The sequence below is a fragment of the Schistocerca piceifrons genome, chromosome 6, assembly GCF_021461385.2.
Source record: "Schistocerca piceifrons isolate TAMUIC-IGC-003096 chromosome 6, iqSchPice1.1, whole genome shotgun sequence".
Taxonomy (NCBI): Eukaryota; Metazoa; Arthropoda; class Insecta; order Orthoptera; family Acrididae; genus Schistocerca; species Schistocerca piceifrons.
The window spans coordinates 425838963-425862312 of NC_060143.1; the positions used below are offsets into that span (position 1 = coordinate 425838963).

Here is a 23350-nt window from a genome sequence, read left to right on the forward strand (position 1 = left end):
TTTCTTACCCCCCAATCCATATTGACCGACTACGTTTCCTTCTCTCCCTTTTCCTACTGCCGAATTCCAGTCATCCATGACTATTAAATTTGTCTCCCTGCACTATCTGAATAATTTCTTTAATTTCATCATACATTTCTTCAATTTCTTTGTCATATGCAGAGCTAGAAGGCATATAAACTTGTACTACTGTAGTAAGCGTGGGCTTCGTGTCTATCTTGGCCACAGTAATGTATTCACTATGTTGTTTGTAGTAGCTTACTCGCACTCCTATTTTTTTATCCATTATTAAACCTACTCCTGCATTACCCCTATTTGATTTTGTATTTATAACCCTGTATTCACCTGACCAAAAGTCGTGTCCCTCCTGCCACCGAATTTCACTAATTCCCACTATATCTAACTTTAACCTATCCATTTCCCTTTTTAAATTTTCTAACCTATCTGCCCGATTAAGGGATCTGACATTCCACGCTTCAATCTGTAGAACGCCAGTTTACTTTCTCCTGATGACGACATCCTCCTGAGTAGTCCCCACCCGGAGATCCGAATGGGGGACTATTTTACCTCTGGAATATTTTAAAAATCATATTATTGAGGTAAAAGCCCTTGTTTCACAAAGCGCCAAGCATCCAGCGCACATTGGTCTGTTGATTACTCATATGATTTTGAATGCATTCCTATTGGTTTTTGAACATTTTTGATCAAATTCTAAATTGATTTCTGAATGAAGCATAAGTTTATTTTTGAATGTGTGCGTAGTGTACATGTCTCTGCCAGGGGAATCCCTGTCGCATCTAGAAATAAACTTTCCTGGAGACAAACGGGGACGGGTCTGAGCAAATAAAGCCTAAAGGGTGAATGACAATCGCTGTTTATGTGGTTGACTGGGTTCGCATATGATTAGTGTTGTTATAATTACTTGCAAATTCCATAGATTCAGACTACCAGTGTGGAAACAAACTACTAATAGGAATAACAGGCAACAAAGAATAACGTATTTTCCTCTCCATGTATCCAAGAAAATGAAATTTTCACAGAAAATTTTTGGCCAGACTGCTACACTACTAAGTGCCAGTTATACAATCCCTGGCTAGCAGCCGCTAATGTTCTATCCTGGGAGTAGCGCAAAAAATGCATTGTATGTACGCATAATAACGCCTAACCAGAGAATAAATGTGGGATAACAAACAGGCGATTGTGGCAGGGTTAGTGAAGTTAACCAGAGAATAAATGTTGACACTGGCAGTAATAGTTACAGAATTTGTGATGACAAGATTCTTTGTTAGAATGGGAAAGGAGAAGAAACGGGGACTCACACAAATTATGGAAGAATATGACGATTCCAAATTTATATAAAAATTTCGTACTACTACTTTTTCGATCTCATGCTTCAGAAGCTAGAGAGTATGAATGAAATGTGAAACTATTTCCTAACATAAAAATTTTTGCTTGTAGTAGGCCTAATAGGCATTTGATATTGGTACTTTGTGAATTATATTCTGTTGTGTTATAAAAATGACAATTTGTGCGAAAACAGTCTTGTTTATTTGGTGTAAGTAACAATTGGTCCAATATTAGGCCTATTTCGTTTTATCTAGCAGACAGTGACAAAATACACGTAATCAGACCGAGAAACCTCACCAGTCTTGGGTACTATTTGTATTAAAAGCTTTTCTAGTATTAGACAACGGCATTTCATTTTTTCATATAGAAAATTGTTGACGCACTTTGATGAGGTAATAGATTCTTTCCCAGAAAGGAAAGTATGCCATATAAAGCTGTGGAAAGATTAGAGAGAAAAAAAGCAAGGACACCAGGATTGAAGAAATGTATACTGTCTTGCTTGTGTCTTGTCTTTACTCGTTTTATGTATCATACATTTAATTTTATGCCACACAAAACAGCAAGTTATTAGCTAATAGGCAGTGAAGACTGCAAATTTTCTGAAGAGTACTTGTTCTGCCGGTTATAAATAATCCCATCCAGTATATATTGCGAGATTTTTTTAGAGGGGCAGGATGTCAAACCGACCGACTGGGAGCAGGAAGGGCACCACAGGACATTTTAATTTTCACTGGCCGGAATATAGTTTGGTTGCACCCATTACAAAATATTACATGTTTGACTTCCACAGAGTGAAATACAGAGAAATGCGATGGAAGAATGCTGCGGGAAGAGGCTTGGCATTGTACTTCGGCACACTTTAAGACCAAATAACATGTCTTACATTCACTTGAACATATAGCTTTTATGTATCAGACTCTTCAGAAAGATGTGCGCTACAAAATGAACATATTTTTGAAAAGTCAATTTTTTTAAATTTTTGGCATCCTACCTCAAACACTCGAGGTATGGGAAGCACCATTATCTAATATTGTCCCGGTTTGGAAACATCATAGATCCGGACCTGATGCACAGAGCAGTCTGAGTTCTGGTGGGGAGGTGGTAGTCTCCATGTGACCTGTGTTTACGTTAAGTGATTTTGTTGTTTCCTCTTCATTTATTGCTCTCATGTCAGATGAAAACAAAACAGATTTCTGTGGCTGGGAGCTATCAAGTTAATTAAAATACATTCACATAATTACGGAAGGCTAAAATATATTATTAGTTTCATATTTTATATTGTTTCCACCTTTCTGACAGTCAAGCGTTAATCGCCGTGCAGAACAATGAAGTTATTTTTGTCAGTTTGTTAAAGAAATTTGACTTTTATTCATCTTTTCTGTTGAGGTCAATTTATTTGAAATGAAGTGTTTAATTCTGTGCTATTGGCTAGTTTCAACTGTTCGCCGCATTTCAAGTTCACGTTTTCATCTTCTAGCACATATGGTATTATGCCATAATAAAGAACCAAACATGAGATAATAGGGTACTGGTACTCCAAGAAAATTTACATCTGAATCTGGACATACGAATGTGCACTTTAAGCCGAATTATGCAGTTTAGTATGGTTCACAAAATTCCCATGCTCTTGGAGTATCCTCTAGTGTCTTGTTTCTTTTATAACATAATGTAAGATCTTATAATGTTTTACACGTACGAACATACGGGCTTCCTGCATCATCATAGGTGCACAAGCGCGGTGACACCTGTCATCTGGTGCAACTGCTGAAACGAATCTATTTCTAACAGGTCGCCTGAAAATATTCTGAATGGTTGTTTGAAAAGCGTTATTTTCAAGTAAAGTAAATTTCATTTTACACAAGATGAACTCTGTGCATGACTGTCCGATGAATTTCTTAAGTCACATAGCATTTAACTCTCATTCAAAAATCAAATCTTTGAGAATGACCATTTAGAATATTTTCGAGCCCAGAAGATCAGACATTTATGTCGTTGTTAAAAATTTTACTGGTACATTTGTTTGATGTATCTTAAAGTGTAACACGTGCAAAAAAGATCAACATTATGTGTGAAAGCTTAGCTTCTCTTGCTGCTTATTAATCTTAGAGACCAATATTATACATGAAAGCTTTTCCTTTCTTGTAGCAACACTATATATAGTAATTTAAACCATTACCTTTTCCTATTTGTGGGTTCATGCTACTTAACAGTGATGTTGCTATTGGCTGACTGCATCACATGTCCTATGTTCTGAATATCCGCTGTCATCGGTTTACGAGATCGCTTGACATGAGCTACGACTGGCTTACAAAAGCACATCGCAATCTCGATTTCAATCCTTTGGAAAGTAACATGCGGTGTTTGGTGGAATTCGAATTTATACTTTCGTAATACGAAAATATTCTGTGTACATGTTGCTGCATATCAGACATCTTTTCAAAACGTGTTTTTCCTCCTGAGTTTCATTTTATAAACTGCCAGGAAATTCTACGCCAGTGTTTAAAACCACATCCATTGAAAGATTGATAAGTTTTAGAGTTCCGAGGAAAAGTATATTGTTACTTAACACAGAAAAAGTGTATTTTCATCCGGGATAAAGTGTATTTTTAACCAGGAAACCCGGGAATTTTTTTTTCCTCATCCACGTATACACCCTGAAATAGATTACCGATGGATGGTATGCATCTTTCTTCAGGCATATGGCAGTTCAGTTGCTTCAGCCTATCCATAAAACTCTTCCATGGGTCAAAGAAACCTGTGAGCATTCATGCTGCCCTTCTTTTTATCGATTCAATATCACCTATTAGTCCTATTTGGTATGGGTCCTAGACACTTGAGCAATGTTCTAGGATGGATTGCATGAGTGTTTTGTATGCCGTCCTCTTTGTTGACTGATAGCACTTCCCTAGTATTCTACCAATGAACCCAAGTCTGCCACCTGCTTTATCTAAGACTGATGCCATATGATCATTTCATTGCATATCCCTGCAAAATGTTACACCCAGGTATTTGTAAGAGTTGACTGATTCCAGATATGACTCATTAATAGTGTAGTTATAGAATACTTCAATGACCAAAGCAGCACCACAGACACATACAAAGTAAGAATAACCAGTTAGCACTGTAAAACAAGCACTTTTGTTTCTACTCAGAATATGCAGTAGGTCAAAATAATTGTCAATTGGTGAATAGAACTCCATGTAAGTCTGAATGATACTTAAATGAATAATTCCCAAATAGGTTCCCAAAACAAAAATAGAAGTCACTGATAAACATGATCCATAATAAGGATGAACAACCACTTGACTCTCCAAAATCCTGCAGAACATAAGTCATTAACAGCAACTATTCAACATAAGCACAGATTCTAAGTTCAACCAGAGGTATACTGTCCCTGAGGAGAAGTGAAGGTTTCTATGGTGAGTGCTTGGCTACTCATAGTCATGCTTCAGTGTTGATCCTCCAGGACAGGTGTTGCAGCTAGAACTGGTTTTTCTAGTGCTGGGCAACCAGCTTGGGTGATAGATACTTGCTCTGGTCTTCCGTGAACATGCTGTCAGCATAGGCAAAGTGCTGCAAATCTATCACTGCCACTGGTGATGAAAATACAGCAGTAGGTGATGGTGGCATCACACATTCCACTGTGGGCTCACATGTCAACATACCAATGTGTATATGTTCATTGGTGTGTTTATTAATAAACTGGCCCATATGTGGAGCTGATGGTGGACCTATAGTACAGCAGCCTACTGGTCACAGCTGTATTCCAGTTGGATTCTGTCACATGGAACAGCATAGAACCATCTCGACATCTGGTAATTCATTGTGATGAGTTTGTCTGCTTGTGGAGATGTCTCAGGTCCATCAAAGTTGGCATCCACATGTCTGTTATTGCCATGGCCCTGTCCTTGGAGCTGTGGTTGTGCTGCCTATGGGATTACCACTGCAACCACTGCTGGTTGTGCCTCAGCTGCCTTTCTGGATCATGGACCAGGTGGGGTGCTTCAGAAAAAGGACCCTGGCAGAATCATTTTTGGAGAGGCAAGACCCCTATCACATATGGAGTTGATTAATAAGTCTGGATGCCTTAGCCTGATTTTGGATCTCAACCATGGAATTTCCCAGAAGGTGAATGATCCGAGCTGGGACCCAACAATGTTTGCCCCTAATGAACACTGCTGCCAAGGCTGAAAATGATGCAGGTAGCCTGTTAGCAGTAAGTCGCTATGGGCACCAGCTTGACAGCAGATGGTTTGGTCCACTGTAAGTGACCATGGAGTGCCTATGAGGACTGGTGCCATCTTGAGGTGTCGTATGATAGGAAGCAATAAACAGTGTTAGTGCATCCTCTTTGTTGTTCTCTTGCTGTACCATGACCATATGTATCTTGAAGGTGCAGACAAAACATTCTGTGATGCTGTTGGATGCAGGATGGAAAGCAGTTGTTTGCACTTGTTGAACCCCATTTTCCTCACAAAACTGTTTAAATTCCATTGAACAGAACAATACCATTGTCCATACCGACTGTGCTTGGTAAGCCCTCAATGGAGAAAATGTGTGCCAGAACTTGAATAATTTTGGCCAGTGTCATGGGCCACGTTCTTTAAACTTAAAGGAATTTGCTGTGGGTGTTGACAAGGGTGCGCCAGCCATTGGGCCCCCAAGAAAGGTCCTGAAAAATCCAAATGGATTGATGACCATGGCTGTGTAGGAAGAGGCAACAGAGCTTTGCCAATACACATGCTCCTAGGCCATCTGATTTGTTAAAACAATTCCCCAGTATCCCTGTTGGAGCAGGTCCAGCACTCGACAGTGCATGGCTTTGGGACTGATGACTCAAGTTTCCACATTGTCACCCTGGAGGAGGATCCCCTTAAAGATGGAGAGCTCATGATGGCAGCAATATGCTGCAGTGTCTCATTTATGGATGAGCTTTCTGTCAGCTGGGTACCCATGTGGGACATGGTGCACCATTTCTTGCAGAATGGGGTCACCCAGAGTCACCTTAACTATGAACTTTACGTTAATGGCCACCTGTGTTACTGCTTGCATGGTCTCCATTGCTGTCTGAAAACAGACATCTGGTGTTGCATCAAAGGATGCATCTTGACATATAGGTAAGCAAAAGAGCGTATACACTTTAATGAATTGTGTAGTGGTGTGGTGTTGAATATCTACACCTACATACATACTCCACAAGCCAACATATGGTGTGTGGTAGAGGATACCCTGTGCCACTACTAGTCATTTCCTTTCCTGTTCCACTCGCAAATAGAGCAAGGTAAAAATGACTGTCTTTATACCTCTGTTTGAGCCCTGATCTCTTTAATCTTATCTACATGGTCCTTATGTGAAATCTCTATTGGCAGCAGTAGAATTGTTCTGCAGCCAGCCTGAAATGTCAGTTCTCTAAATTTTCTCAATAGCGCTCCTAGTAAAGAACATTGCCTTACCTCCAGTGATTCCCATTTGAGTTCCCGAAGCATCTCCATAATACTTTTGCCTTATTCAGGAATTGCTTCAATGTCTTCCTTTAATCTGGCCTGGTGTGGATGCCAAACATTTAGAACAATGGGTCACACTAGTGTCCTATATGCAGTCTCCTTTACAGATGAACCACACTTTCCTAAAATTCTCCCAATAAACCAAAGTTGACCATTCACATCCACTACTGCAATCCTTACTAGCTCATTTATTTCATACTGCTTTGTAAAATGAAATCTAGGTATTTAATTGTCATGACTGTGTCAAGCAGCTCACTACTAATACTGGACTCAAACATTACAAATTTGTTTTTCCTGTTCATCTGCATTAAATTTCATTTTGCTACATTTAGAGCTAGCTGCCATTCATCATGCCCACTAAAAATTTTGTCTAATTCATTTTGTACCTTCCTATAGTCACTCAAAAATGAAACCTTCCCATACATCACAGCATCATCAGCAAGCAGCTGCAGGCTGCTGCTGACTCTGTCTGCCAGATCAAATGGTTCAAATGGCTCTGAGCACTACAGGACTTAACTGCTGAGGTCATCAGTCCCCTAGAACTTAGAACTACTTAAACCGAACTAACCTAAGGACATCACACACATCCATGCCCGAAGCACGATTCGAACCTGTGACCGTAGCGGTCGCGCGGTTCCAGACTGTAGCGCCTAGAACCGCTCGGCCACCCTGGCCGGCTCTGCCAGATCATTTGTGTGTATAGAAAATAACAGCAACCCCATCACACTTTCCTGAGGTATTCCTGATGATACCCTTGTCTCTGATGAACACTCGCAGTCGAGGACAACATACTGGGCTCTGTTCTTAAGAAGTGTTTGAGTCACCCACATATTTGGAGACCTTTCCATATGTTTGTACCTTCACCACTAGTTGTCAGGGTGGCACCATGTCAGATGCATTACGAAAATCTAGGAATATGGAATTTGCGTGTTGCCCTTCATCCATTGTTCACAGGATATCATTTGAGAATAGTGCAAGCTGAGTTTCACACTACCAATGCTTTCTAAAACCATGCTGATTTGTTGAGAGAATCTTTTCCCTCTCAAGGAATTTATTATGTTGGGACTGAAAATACGTTCAACGTCTGCAGCAAACTGATGTTAAATTCTGCACGTATGCTTTATTTCCCTTCTTGTAAATAGGAGTCACCTGCGCTTTTTTCCAGTCACTTGGGACTTTGCGCTGGGGGAGAAATTCCAATAAATGCAATCTAAGTAAGGGGCTAGTGTTGTAAAGTACTCTTTGTAAAACTGAGTTGGGATTTCATCAGCACCTTGTGCCTTATTTGCTTTCAACTCTTTCAGTTGTTTCTCTACATCCGGGGGATATGTATTACTACACCCTCCATATCAGAGTCCTTGTGATGGTCAAATAATGGTATTTGCACAATCATAAGTACATATTCAAGGGCTTGCTGAATAGTAATGCCTCGAACTTTTTATGTTATTCTCAATGTCAGTTGAGGCACTATATGTCATGCACATTACTTGGTCAATTTTCCACTTCACTGATGCAAGACACAACCTTCTGTCACTAGAGGGCTCCAAGTTGCAGTATGTAACATGACGGTGTGTAATGTAACTATGGCATTATGTGAAAAACCGTATATTGTTATTGAGTTCCTGACCACAGAAAACATGCCTGCAATTGAAATCCCAGAAGAGTGAGAACTGTGTACAATGAGGATTCTGTCAACATGACTAACTTAGAACATTGGATTGTTCATGCTCACAATGAAGAAAACAGTGGTGCTAACCTAAATGTGTGTGATAGAGCTCAGAATGGATGACCGTGTATGGCATCCGACAAGACTTGCTGGAATTGGTGTGATGACCACATCAGAGAAAATCCTTGGAAAATACAGACACAGTTCTCAGGTAACTGTGCATATAATGAGAGCATATACAGGCCATCATTGCAGGACTGCACAGCAGAAAACTGCATGCATGGAGGGTGCCTCATATGCTCACTTTTGAAATGAAACAGGAGATTGAACATCTGCATTTTGAGCACAAGTGTGATGGGCTCCTTGACATCATGACAGGTGATGAAGTCTAGGTTCACCATTTTGATCCAATCTCACACATTACTGGTATTGATACAATCATCACTGCACACAGCTTTCATTATTCTTGGCATTTCAATTGGAGGCATGTTTTCTATGCTGAGAAGCTCAATTACAATCTGCTGTTTCTCATGCACCGGCACAGTTAGGTTACATACTGCCATGTTACAAGCTGCGATTCAGAGCTGTCTAGTGGCAGAGGGTTGCAACTTGCATCAGGAAAGCAGGACAGTTGATTGAGTAATACACATAACATGTACCTCAACTGATATACAGAACAGAATAAAAGATTCAGAGCCATTATATTTCAGCAGACCCTTACAGATAAAAACATGGTCTGCCAATGAAAGTGCCTTACCATCTTTTGCGATATAGCAGCTCCTGTTTAAAAGAGACAGCAGTGCCTTGAGATCTGTCAAGAGGATGAAACTCTGGTCATAAATGTAGTCATGAAATTTTCTTATGGCAAAGATAACTGCCCATGCCTTCTTCTCTATTTTATTGTAGTGGTGTTGTTGTGTTGTTAATGATTTGTAAGCAAAAGCAACAGTGTGTTCAATACCATTAACCTTTTGTGGTATGACTGTCCTGAGCCATAATCTCACATGACTCCAGCCACTATTAGCAATCTCTGAAGATCACAGACAATGAGACAGGTGGACTGGAGGAGCGCTTGCTTAAGATCCTGGAAAGCTTTTTGGAAAGTGGACAACCAATGCCACTTGATGTCTTTATGAGGTAGGTGGTGCAATGGCTGTGGCATGTGGGATAAATTTCCTGTAGTTGTTCAGTTGTCCAAGAACTGACTTCAGTTGTTTGGCATCTGTGGGATCAGGCAGCTTCTATGTGGGCTCAGTATGTTTTACTTGGCCTTAGTGCTGCTGTTAGTTCCATATGTACTGTTTTTCTCTTCTCACATTCTTAAAACTGGTATCTTTAAATGCTGCCTTTAGCAATTCCCTGTTTGATGGTACTTCCAACTGTGGCTTCATGTGTGTCAAACATTCTGGAAAAACAGTTGTGTTTTGCAGCTCATTACCTATGTCCATGTGAAGGTCATCTCACACCACTGCAATCCAGGATGATGTAGAATTCCTCTTCTTCCTGCTGCAATTCAGTAGGTTGTAGATTTCTGTTTCACACACATTCTGTCACAAATGATGTACTCTTATTGTTCTCTCCGCATGTAGACTCTTAGCTCTGTTCTTCACAGTTAATTCTGATTATTGCTTTTTAATCAATATTATTCACAAAAGAGCAGTTGTTCTTTTATGTGGCAACACATGTAAAGCTCGGTCATTTCTCTCTTTATTAATGTCTTTTCTAGTTTAATTTTGTTACTATCTGACTCTCAGAAGTATGGGAAGTTTACATAGTGAACTTGCTTCATTATGAAAATAACTTGACCAAGTGCCCAACACAAATATATGGCTCTTATAAATTGCAAATATTAAAGTTATTGAATTAAAGACTGAAGAATGCCACCCTGAAATAATAATAATAATACAAGTTAACTTACTTTGATTTATTGTTCCTTTTGCATAAAACACACTTTCCTAACAAATGCCTGTGTTCATCCAGTCTCATTTCACAGTAATCTTTGTTTCACATTCAAACTGAAACAACTACTGCTGCATTGAGTTTTCACATTAAGTGAACAGGTTATCACTTTCACAGAAGCCTGCTGTCAGTATGTGTCTCCACAACAGTTACTGATTCTTAAACATGAATGTGTTTCAAACATATTGTTGTTGTTGTCTTCAGTCCTGAGACTGGTTTGATGCAGCTGTCCATGCTACTCTGTCCTGTGCAAGCTTCTTCATCTCCCAGTACTTACTGCATCCTACATCCTTCTGAATCTGCTTAGTGTATTCATCTCTTGGTCTCCATCTACGATTTTTACCCTCCATGCTGCCCTCCAATGCTAAATTTGTGATCCTTTGATGCCTCAAAACATGTCCTACCAACTGGTCTCTTCTTCTTGTCAAGTTGTGCCACAAACTCCTCTTCTCCCCAATTCTATTCAATACCTCCTCATTAGTTATGTGATCTACCCATCCAATCTTTAGCATTCTTCTGTAGCACCACATTTCGAAAGCTTCTATTTTCTTCTTGTCCAAACTATTTATTGTCCATGTTTCACTTCCATACATGGCTACACTTCATACAAATGCTTTCAGAAACGACTTCCTGACACTTAAATCTATACTCAATGTTAACAAATTTCTCTTCTTCAAAAACGCTTTCCTTGCCATTGCCAGTCTACATTTTATATCTTCTCTACTTTGACCATTATCAGTTATTTTGCTTCCCAAATAGCAAATCTCCTTTACTACCTTAAGTGTCTCATTTCCTCTCTTCCAAGTCCTTTGCTGTCTCTGAGAGAATTACAAAGTCATCGGTGAACCTCAAAGTTTTTATTTCTTCTCCATGGATTTTAATACCTATTCTGAATTTTTCTTTTGTTTCCTTTACTGCTTGCTCAATATACAGATTGAATAACATCGGGGAGAGGCTACAACCCTGTCTCACCCCCTTCCCAACCACTGCTTCCCTTTCCTGCCCCTCGACTCTTATAACTGCCATCTGGTTTCTGTACAAACTGTAAATAGCCTTTCGCTCCCTGTATTTTACCCTTGCCACGTTTAGAATTTGAAAGAGAGTATTCCAGTCAACATTGTCAAAAGCTTTCTCTAAGTCTACAAATGCTAGAAACATAGATTTGCCTTTCCTTAATCTTTCTTCTAAGATAAGTCGTAAGGTCAGTATTCCCTCACGTGTTCCAACATTTCTACAGAACCCAAACTGATCTTCCCCGAGGTCGGCTTCTATCAGTTTTTCCATATGTCTGTAAAGAATTCATGTTAGCATTTTGCAGCTGTGACTTATTAAACTGATAGTTCGGTAATTTTCACATCTGTCAACACCTGCTTTCTTTGGGATTGAATTATTATAGTCTTCTTGAAGTCTGAGGGTATGGTTTCAACCATAAGTTTCTCAATTAATCCAATGGACCTTTCCATGAAATAACTGAATTACTTTTCTACTACAGCAATCAAACAATGAAAATCCGGCTAGGAATATCAACAGTGTAGGAAAAGAGAGGTTGCTACTTACTGTAGAGAAGACATGTCAAGCTGCAGACAGACAGGATTAAAAGATACTCATAGGTGTCTTTTAATCATGCCTATCTGCAACTTTATGTGCTTTCTTCTACAAACTGACATAACACTTTTAATCAGTTTTGATCGTATCTAGACCGTCCAACCATGTCTCATTAAGTGGTGAGCAGAAATGACCTCATAGTTTGTCATCTTTACTTGCCACCTAAGGGAGACCCAAGCTGATGATGACCTAGATATGATCAAAACTGATTACCATTAACATGGGATTTTGAATTTTTAATAAAAATTTCTAATCAAGGCTGATTACTATTTCAAATTATCTAATCAGATCATTGATTTTCCCAATAATGTTTGCAAAAATTATTATTAATTCGATTTTCTACCAAATTCTGCACATTACTTACCTGTGGTGCAACAGTTCATGACCGCTCTGCACAGAAGCTCAACACCAAGACCAACTCCTCTCCCGTGCCAAGACAGCATGTGACTACTAACTCTGGGGCATTGTTGTCATTATAAGGCCAGACAATGCTCCTTCATGGGAAATATGGGCTTGGCTCCGAAGCTTCCAGGACCCAGAGATAAGTAAGGAGTAAAATATTGATACATTTGACATCAAAGATACCAGTGTTTCTCACACCCAGCTTTGGTAGTTTGGGATCAGTGTCTGAGTCCATATCTGCTGTCCACATTCATTTTCTGATCAGCATTTCATACCTCAGTCTTGTGGCTCAACTTGTGACAAATTGTGGACCTATCCTTGCAGAAGTAACACTGTTGTCTTTGGTGTGTGACAGAGCAATTAGCACAGGAACATAACTTTGTCAGTAATCATTTCAAAGGCCCTCATCTGGCAAATGAACTAAGAGTCTGTGCATGATTGTTTACAGTTGGGATTTAAACACTGAAATTTACTGTCTCTAGACAGACATTACAACTGTGATCCACTAGCAATAGTTTTGGCTGGTTTTCTTATTACAACCAAAAAACTTCTGCAATGCTGCTGCCATGTGTATCTGAGAATGAAAATAGTCTACTAACTTGTTCTTAAGTTGCACATGTGTTTCACATTGTGTTGCACCTCTGGATTAAACTTTCGAATGTAATTATGTTGGGAACAAGCTGCATTTTTATTTTTTATTTTTTTTCGAGCTGCATTATGACTACTGGAGCCTGCCATCTGATTACTTTATACAGGCCTTGGTGCTCCACACAGACCTCTTAGACAGTACCCAAGACTACCACCGTGCAGCAAAATTGTGCTACATAGTTGAGATCACAGGCACTGGCACCCATGCAGCACCACCTGGAGATTGGTCTGTGTGGAGTTCTTATGTCTGCACGTTGGTGTTACCTTTTGTTTACTTACAGCAATTACACTTATTTTTTAAAGAAAAATACAGGTATTTGGAAGTGGCAAATTATAAATTTACATTATAATTTAAGACGAGAATAAAAGAAGACAGGAAAGAGTAGATGTAGATGTCCCTTCATCAACACCAACTGGGGAAGCAGACTTGGTATTGAACTTCAGGCCAGTCGTCTACATGTGGCGCTATCTATTTTAGTATTATCCACATGAACAATGTTCATTGGGAAAACTCGATCTATGAGTGCTGTGTGAGTTAATGTTTGTTACGATGCATAACAACTACTACCACTAGGTTAGTTAGTAAACAAATTCTGCATGGCTTTGGAACAACATCTTGCCTCAGTGTAATCTAATTAAATTACATACTGTTCCTACAACATCAAGGGATCACCAGTTTGGTATTGAAGGGCAGCATGGAGGGTAAAAATCGTAGATGGAGACCAAGAGATGAATACACTAAACAGATTCAGAAGGATGTAGGTTGCAGTAGGGACTGGGAGATGAAGAAGCTTGCACAGGATAGAGTAGCATGGAGAGCTGCATCAAACCAGTCTCTGGACTGAAGACCACAACAACAACAACTGTTCCTACATAGCTGTAGGAGATGTAACAAGCCATCACTAACTTATTATTATTCTTGTAAATACATTTTTGTTGACTGAAACTAGACTTTTTGAGTGGTGGTCCCATTACTTTTGTATAATTGTATAAGATGCATGATCTGTTTCTGTTGTGTATTTACTCTCTTTGATTTTGCTTGCTTACTTTACATTAAATTTATATTATGTTCATATTAGTACATTTAAAATGATGTGTTCACTTAACGTAACTACTTAAAAATGGTGGATTCTAGAACAATATCTATCCACGGACTAGTGTAATTGCTCCTACTTTTAATCAGATTGATTCATAATAAGATATAAATTGCAGTCTTTGATTAATGTTCACATGAGTAGGTGTACATCTTTTAGGTGTTTTATGTTATGTATATTTCATGTGTCTATGTTATGTCACTGTTGTCAATGTCACTCATATCATCGTCAGTATTGCAGCTACTCGAGTTTCCTGTGCCGGTCTGTCTTCATCTTCTGCGCCTTCTGTATAGATGAGTCCATTTGTATATGTCATGTTATGCTTTTAAGATGTTGTTGGTGATTCCATTTAACTGTGTCCATATATCTGGGTTCCTCAGTGCATCAGATAGTGTTGTTTCTGTTATGTGTTCTGTGTTATTTAATAAGTGTCTGTATCTAATGCATTTCAAAAGGAAGTGTTCTGGGGAACCAATCTCCTCGCATGTGCAATGATTGTCTTTGAGAACATGTGAAAACATAAGAGTTCTAACATCCCCATTGTTATTAAATGTGGTGGCTAAAAGGGAACTGCACATACACATGCACAAAATAAGAATTGGCAGATAATTTAGTAAAACATGCACTTTTATTCCAACAAGGAACATGCAGCAATTCATTAACAATTGTCCACTGTGGAACACAAGTCCATGTAACTCTGAAAGACATACAAATGAATGATTCCTAAATAGGTTCTCAAAACAGAAACAGAAATCACTGATAAACATTTTCACTAGTTAGGACAAAGGAGATAGCTCACTGACAGCAACTACTTGACATTAGCACAGATTCTAAGTTCAAACACTCATATATGTCTCTGAATCCCCTAGTCCAATGAGGAGACTGTGAGGGAGAGCAAGAGATTCCAGGATGATTGCTTGGCTGCCTTTAGTGGTGCTTCAGTTTCAGTATTGTGGGACAGGCACTGTGGCTGGAACTGCTCGCTCTGGTTCTGAATGGTCACTTAAATACTGGTTTGGTGGATAAAAAAATAGATACTTGCTCTGGGCTCTCATAGACATGCGATCAGTACAGGCAAAGCAATGCCACAAATGTGGCACTACCGGCACCATGGGAGGTGGTGTTGCTGCTGCGTGTTACCATGGAGATCTCTGTAGGCTCAGATGTCAACATACTGGTGTGTATCTGTCTGCCAATATATTTATTGACAAACTGACGTATGTGCAGAGCCAGCAGTGGACCTATAGTACGGCAACCCACTGCTCGTGGCTGTATCGCAGATAGATTTTTTTTTCCCATGACTTCTCCCCTGTGGCAACCCCTTCACCTGAGAGTAGCACTTCCAATCTACATCCTCAAGTAGTTGCTGCATGTAATTGAATATCTGTCTTCCTCCACAGTTTTTGCTCCCTCTAGTACCATGGAAGTTATTCCCTGATATCTTAACAGATGCCCAATCATCCTGCCTCTACTTCTTCTCAGTGTTTGCCATATATTCCTTTCCACATCAATTCTCTGGAGAACCTCCTCATTCCTTAACTTAACTTTCATCTGTAACACCATACCCCAAATGATTCAATTCTCCTCTGTTCTAGTTTTCCTACAGTCCATGTTTCACTACCATATAATGCTGTGTTCCAAATGTAAATTCTCCAATTTGAGGCCTGTGTTTACACTAGTGGACTTCTCTTGGCCAGGAATGCCCTTTTTGTCAGTGCTAGTCTGCTTTTGATGTCCTTCTTGCTCTGTCCATCATTTGTTATTTTGCTGCCTACATAGCAGAATTCCTTCACTTCATATACTTCATGACCATCAATCCTGATGTTAAGTTTCTCACTGTTCTCATTTCTGCTGCTTCTCATTACTTTCATCTTCCTTTGGTTTACTTTCAATCCAAATTCTGCACTCATTAGACTCTTCATTCCATTGAGCAGATCCTGTAATTGTTCTTCATTTTCACAGAGGATGGCAATGTCACCAGTGAATATTATCATTCAGATCCTTTCACCTTGAATCTGAATTCCATTTTTGAACTGTTCTTTTATTTTCATCATTGCTTCTTTCATGTGCTGACTGGACAATTAGATGAAAGAGGACTCCCTGTCTTACGCACTTTTTAATCCAATCACTTCATTCTGTGTCTTCCATGGCTATTATTCCCTGTTGGCTCTTGTCTGTATTGCATATTTACTGTCTCTCCATGGAGCTTACACCTATTTTGCTCAGAATTTCTAATGTCTTGCACCATTTGACATTGCTGAATGCTTTTTCCAGGTCAACAAATCATATGAATGTGTCTTGATCTTTCTTTAGTCTTCCTTCCACCAGCAACCAGAACATCAGAACTGCCTGTCTGGTGGCTTTTCCATCCCTAAAGCCAAACTGATTGCCATCTAACACATCCTCAATCTTCTTTTCCATTCTTCTGTGTATTATTCTTGTCATCAATTAGGAATCATGAGCTGTTAAGCTGATTGTACAATAATTCTCACACTTGTCAGTTCTTCCAGCCTTTGGAATTGTGCAGATGGTATTTTTCTGAAAGTTAGATGGTATATGCTAGACTCACGCATTCTGCACATCAATGTGAATAGAAATTCTTCCAATCCATATGTGGCATACAGCAAAGCAGTGCTTAACAGTAGTGGTTAAAAATAGTCTTGGTTGCAATTTTGGTTTTTTATTTTTCAGTGATGCATTTTGCCTTATTTAGGCATCTTCAGGTTATCTACATAAAAAACAGAGAGCAAATACATCTATTTAAGAATCGTGATTGCGTTGTGCAGACTTGGATAACCTATAAGCATGTATAAACAGATCAACTATTGAAAGAACAAATACCTTAATTTGGTATTTCTTAGAAGAATCCTTTTGTCAGTGTACCCAAAGGGCATCGTCGAATATATCAGGCCAACATCACCTTTGTTAAACTCAGTAAAAACTAGAAATATAAAATAATAAAATCATTACCTTTTCTAGATGGACATGAGAGGCACCAAGATCTGCATAACACGTTCCCGTTCACAGGAGCGAGTAACAGAGTAAGATGGGGTCTCAGGTCATAAGCATTATGGTAAGAAATATGAAATTAAGGTATTTGTTCTTTCAATAGTTGATTTGTTTATACATGCTTATAGGTTATCCAAGTCCGCACACGCGAACGTGATTCTTAAATAGATGTATTTGTTCTCTGTTTTTTTATGTAGATAACCTGAAGATGCCTAAATAAGGCGAAACATGTCATTGAAAAATAAAAAAGCAAAATTGCAACCAAGACTGTTTTTAACCAATACTCAATGTGAATAGTCACTTTGTTGCCACTGCCCCCAATGATTTTAGATATTCTGATGGTATGTTATCAACCCCCTTCTGCCTTATTTGTTGTTAAGTATTCCTAAGCTCTTCTAAATTCTGTTTCTAGTACTATATCTCCCAGCTCTTCTATAGCTACTCCTGTTTCTTCTTCTATCACGTCAGACAAGTCTTCCCCTGCATGGTGGTCTCCAATGTACTCTTTCCACCTATTCACTCTCTCCTCTTCATTTAGCAGTGCAATTCCCACTGCACTCTTAATATTAACACCCTTGCTTTTAATTTCACTGAAGGTTGTTTTAACTTTAATATATGCTGAGTCAGTCCTTCCGACAATCATTTCTTTTTCGATTTCTTCACATTTCTTATGCAGCCATTTCACCTTAGCATTCCTGCAATTCCTGTTTATTTCAGACCTAAGCCACTTGCATTCCTGATTTTCTCTGAACATTTTTGTACTTCGTTCTTTCATTAACCAACTTCTTCTGTTAGCCATGGTTTCTTTGCACTCAATTCCTTGCACCTATGTTTTTCTTTCCAACTTCTGTGATTGATCAGAGATGTCCATTCCTCTTCAATTGAACTGCCTACTGAGCTGTTCCTTATCACAGTATCTAGAGCCTTAGAGAACTTCATTCGTATCTCTTGATTCCTTAGTGCTTCCATATTCCACTTCTTTGCATATTGTTTCATCCTGACCAATACTTATACAGGGTGAACAGAATAATGGGAATGTTTGAATTGAGTATTGCCAGCCATGGGTAAGTGGCAGCACTGTGGGTTTGTGACAGGCAGTGAGTAAATAGTACACCATTACAGTAATCGTGGATTAGTGAAACGGACAACAGCATCATTAACCATAAAAATGTTTTATAAAACAGCGATATTTTGGTAATGCACAGAGGGAGTTTCAACGTTTTTATGAATTAGGACGTCATGATGCTGTTCCACCAAAACTCTCGATAAAATTTTGGATTAATAACTTTGAAGAGACTGGATCTGCCCTCAAGAAGAAGGATGACCCAGAAGTGTGCATTAGCAAACATCAATGTTGTATGCGAGTCTGTCTTATGGAGCCCAAGACATTCAGTTTGTAAGCAAGCAGCAGTGGTTGGAATGTCCCAGGAGAGTGTTCGCAGATTTCTTCATCTTGATTTAAAATTTCATCCATACAAACTACAGATGGTGCAACAATTGAAGGACAAGAATTACCGGTTATGATTAGGATTCTGTCAACAAATGGTAACAAAAATAAACTATGACGATGAATTTCTAAACAAGTTATGGATGTCAGATGAGGCACATTTTTATCTCACAGGTTATGTGAATAAACAGAACTGCCGTTACTGGCGAAAACAAATCCTAATGACATTCATGAGTGCCCTTTACATGCTAGTAAAGTGACAGTAGAGTGTGGTGTTTCATCACGTGGAGTTATTGGACCATATTTTTTTGCAAATGAACAGGGAAACACAATAACTGTCAATGCCGATTGTTATGAGGAGATGTAATGAACTTTCATTACACCTGCGTTGAGGTTTCAGCAAGACAAAGCAACATTACACACTGCACGGCAATCAGTGGCATATGTGAGAGAGTTGTTTGGCAACCATGTGATCTCATGATTCAGTAACATTCCGGGCCCCCTAGATCACCAGATTTATCTGTTTGTGATTTTTTTTCTTGTGGGGCGACCTCTAGAGCAAAGTGTAGATGACTTGACCAAGAACCCTGGATGAGTTAAAACAGAGAATTCAGGTTGCAATTCACGGTATCCCAGCTGAGATGTTGCAACGGTCAATAAGGAATCTCAACAGCAGATTTCACAAATGTATTCGTACAGGAGGACGCCATCTGAAGGACTTAATTTTGAAAAAATGATAAATTCTGTCAGTGTTTCATAAATAGCAAACTTGTGAGGTTTCAATTACCAGTACTATTAATGCAATTTTTTCCTTCGTCACTTCTAGTTTTATTGGATTGTGGAAATGTTTCCTTTTTTCTGTGTGACCCTGTACTAATATTGATATTTGAAGGGCTTATTTCAATAGTGGTACAAGTCCATTTTTGTTCATATTGAGATACATAGTCATAAAGTTAAATGAGCACTGAAATATCTGCAGTGAGATGCCAGAAATATTCAAGCAAATGGCTTCTTGCGAGAGATGAATTTCTCTTTCTGTTTGTTTGGCTCATTAATTTCAGAAGCATTATAGACAGAAAAGTGCAGGTAATGGACTTGTACCACTATTGAAATAAGCCTTTCATTTACAATTCATGTTTAGTATACTACTATGAGAATAATATTAAACCCTAGTAATTTATTATTATTATCATTACTATATTCAAATTTACTACTATAATATCAATGTACACCCAAGTGTGATGATGTTTGCAAAAGTCAGCAATTGAATGACTTCAGAAAGAATGACTTCATGAAGAAAAATTGTAAATAAATATACAACAGAGCAGCTACTCTACAATATTATGAAAAGGATAGAATGCTGCTCACTGAATAGAGGAGATGTTGAGCTGCAAACAACCACAACAAAAAGATTCCTATACATTTAAGATTTTGGCAAAAAGGCGTCCTTCTAAAGTACATAACCACAACTGGCACATGCAGGATCATTGGGAGAAGAAATCTGGTAGTGGTGGTGTGGAGAGGGGGAGGGGGGGGCAGAGCTATAGTGCTGCTTGTGGGAGCATGTAGGGATGTGGTGTGTAGTGGGAACAGGGTAGGGCTGCTAGATGGAGGGTTTGAGGAGGAAGGAGGGGGAGGGGGGGGGGGGGGAATTGGAAAAGGAGAAAAGGCGAGGAGGAGAGAAGAAGACTAGTGGATGTGTCACTGGAATAAAAAGCTGTGTAGTGCTGGAGTGGGAACAAGGAAGGGGATTGGTAGGTAAAATACAGGGACTAGCAAAAGTTGAGGGCAGGGAAGGTTATGGGAATGTAGGGTATATTGCAGGGAGGTTTCCCACGCATGTATTTCACAAAAGCTGGTTTTGGTAGGAAGGACACACTTTGGCCAAGAGACAGACTGATCACCCAGTTGCTGAACATGCTGTCCTACATAATGAGCTTCACTTCAGTGAGTGTGAACAGCCTGTGCCTTCCTACCAGCACCAGCTTTTCTGAATTCCACAGGTGGGAACCCTCCCTGAAATGTATCCTACATTCCTGTAAACCCTGTGGCCTCAACCTTTGCTAGTCCCTATCGTTGACCTATCTATGCATTTTCCTGCCCCCCCCCCCCCCCCCCAATCCCCCTCAAACACCACCACCCCCTTGACTTCACCTGTCCCCTGCACACTCCCACAGGTAGCACTACATTCTTCCAACCCTGCCCTGCTCCTTCTCCCCCTCTCCCTCTCCAACACATTCCAGCCTCCTCCTTACCGCACCACTGACAGATTGCTTCTCCCATCAGGTGCAGTTGCTGAATGCAGTCCTGTGTCAGTGGTCAGAGAGAGTGGTTATGTATGTGTGAGTTGTGCTTGTGGGAATGTGTGTGTTTTTCTATTTTAGAAGAAGGACTTTTGGCTGAAAGCTTGAATGTATAGCAGCCTTTTTGTGGTACCTGTCTGTGACTCAGTGTATCCTCCATATGGTGAACAGTATTCTATTCTTTTCGCAGTATTGTCATTATTCAATCCTGGATTTCCTTTTTTTATTTTGCATAGCATCTACACTCTTCTGCTGTATCAGAAATTGTTTCCTGTTATGTACTCATTTGATACTGCAACTAATTCAATTCAAAGCATTTTATCTTATGTACCATTTAATATTGTTTTAGTGTTATTAATAGCAATTGAAGGAAAACTACTTTCACAAAGATTAATTTTTGTAGATTGAAAGAAGAACTGGTCTTGACATTGTAATGGCTGGTTTAGACTACTGTTTCACCGAAAAAATAAAGTGTCCAGAATCGTGTACAAATGTCATTGGAACAAGCAGCAAACCACATTTGGTAGATGCTAACATGACTTCACTGGTTGGAATAACAATTGTTGTCACACCAGTGTGTGATTCCACAAAAAGGATCTTCACAGCAGAAACATGTGGGAAATATTATTGTTATAATGGTGGTCATTGTCTTCAGAAAGGTACTAGTAAACGGTAAGTTCCAAAGCTGAACTATTTCAAACTGTTGTCTTTCCTGTAGCATTTCTTGCACATATATAATTTTTAAAAGAAATTTTGTTATATAATTGATGTGAAAAGTAGGAGAAATTCTTGTAAGTTGAAAAATTGCATTCATTAAATGAACAGCACATCAGCATTACAACTTAATTCATAATTTCATGCATAATATTTTATGTCTGTTCTTATATAAACTTTGTATCTTTTATTGTTCATTTGCATTTCATTCATAATCATAACAATGATGTATAAGAGGATTGTTTTTCCTTGTTGATCATCTGCTTTTTGTTATAATAAAAGTATGTTCTTCTGTCTAAGTGTAAGATTCATAGAGACCCAAGCGGTAGGGGAGGGAGGGGAAAGGGGGTATCACTGGGGTGGGGGGGGGGGTCATAATTTGCTCACCTCCCTCCCCCCCAAAGCAGTAACACTATGATAACGAATGAAATAAACAAATAATTATGATTATATTAAAATAATATTTTTTTATTGTTATTAGAATTCTAGGCACTTGTGACACGTTAATTATGGTATGATGGTAAATTATCTGGGGAATGGAATCGGACTCTGCATCTGAACCTACTAAGATGCGGCAGTTATTTATGTGTGAGACATATGTACTACCATTTTATTTAGTTCCCTTTTGCATTGCTGTACTGGACCTGTTGAGTTGCAACAGGCTTGGAATAAACTTTCTTCACAATGTATGTAAATGCTAAGATAATCATCTGGCAATGAACGTTCGTGCTCAGTTTCTGTTCCATTCCTTTTTTTTTTCTTTGTCCCTTAGATCATGTCCATACAATGTTTGGACATATTATGTAGAAAGCATATCACCTTTCCAGAAGGCCATAGCTTGCAAATAATTAACGAGATAAATTGCATATACCTTTGGGCTCTGAGCACTCAAACAGTGCCCAAACTATTGACTTGTTACTTCAGGCTGGCTTTGCACACGACAGGCCAATGCTTAGCAACATATGTTTAACTGCAGAACATGTATTGCATGTTAAAACAAATTGTAGTGGCTGTAGGTAAAATTAACTTGATTACTTCACCAGGTACAGCCACATTCCAATTTTATGTTTCTTGACCTACAATGCAAGCAGGAAAGTTATTCCAGTGTTGTTGTTGCTGTTGTTGTATTTGTCATTTTAGTCATTGCTTGGTCTCTTTTAGAGGGATATTGAAGAAGTTATGGCAGTTACAGTTTAGTGCTAGAACTGCAGAAGGGTCAGACTGACCATTTTGGGATTTTGTCCATCTAAAGTGACAACATTTTTCATAAATTTTTTATTATCAGAGATTTCACTTATAATACACACACACACACAACACACAACACACAACACACACTCTGCAAAATACATACTTGTAATTGTACTCACTGATTTTATTTCTGACTGTAGAGTCAGAACTGTAGCAGTGGTCACCTTGGACACATCGTTTCTTTATGAATCTATCTATGCTAGCTGAGAGTATTGCAAATGATCTGTTGCATTGCACAGCCCTGTGAAATGGTGCTACAATAAATGCCGAAGTCTCTGAGCTGATCATTACATTTCATTGACATTCATTCCCTGTTTTATATTCCAAGGCATAACATGACCATTAACGAACAGCTCCTTCCCACTAAGGTCAGGCACAGATTAATTCAACACGCAGCTTAT

At 39.0% G+C, this 23350-nt stretch overlaps 1 protein-coding gene across 1 annotated transcript in view; it reads left to right on the forward strand.

The window, feature by feature from the left end:
- Positions 1 to 23350, forward strand: part of LOC124803361 (neural-cadherin-like) — a 333705-nt gene that overhangs the window by 220863 nt on the left and 89492 nt on the right. The window contains 1 exon segment of the mRNA XM_047264547.1: positions 21388 to 21656. Coding sequence (XP_047120503.1) covers positions 21388 to 21656 — 269 coding nt within the window.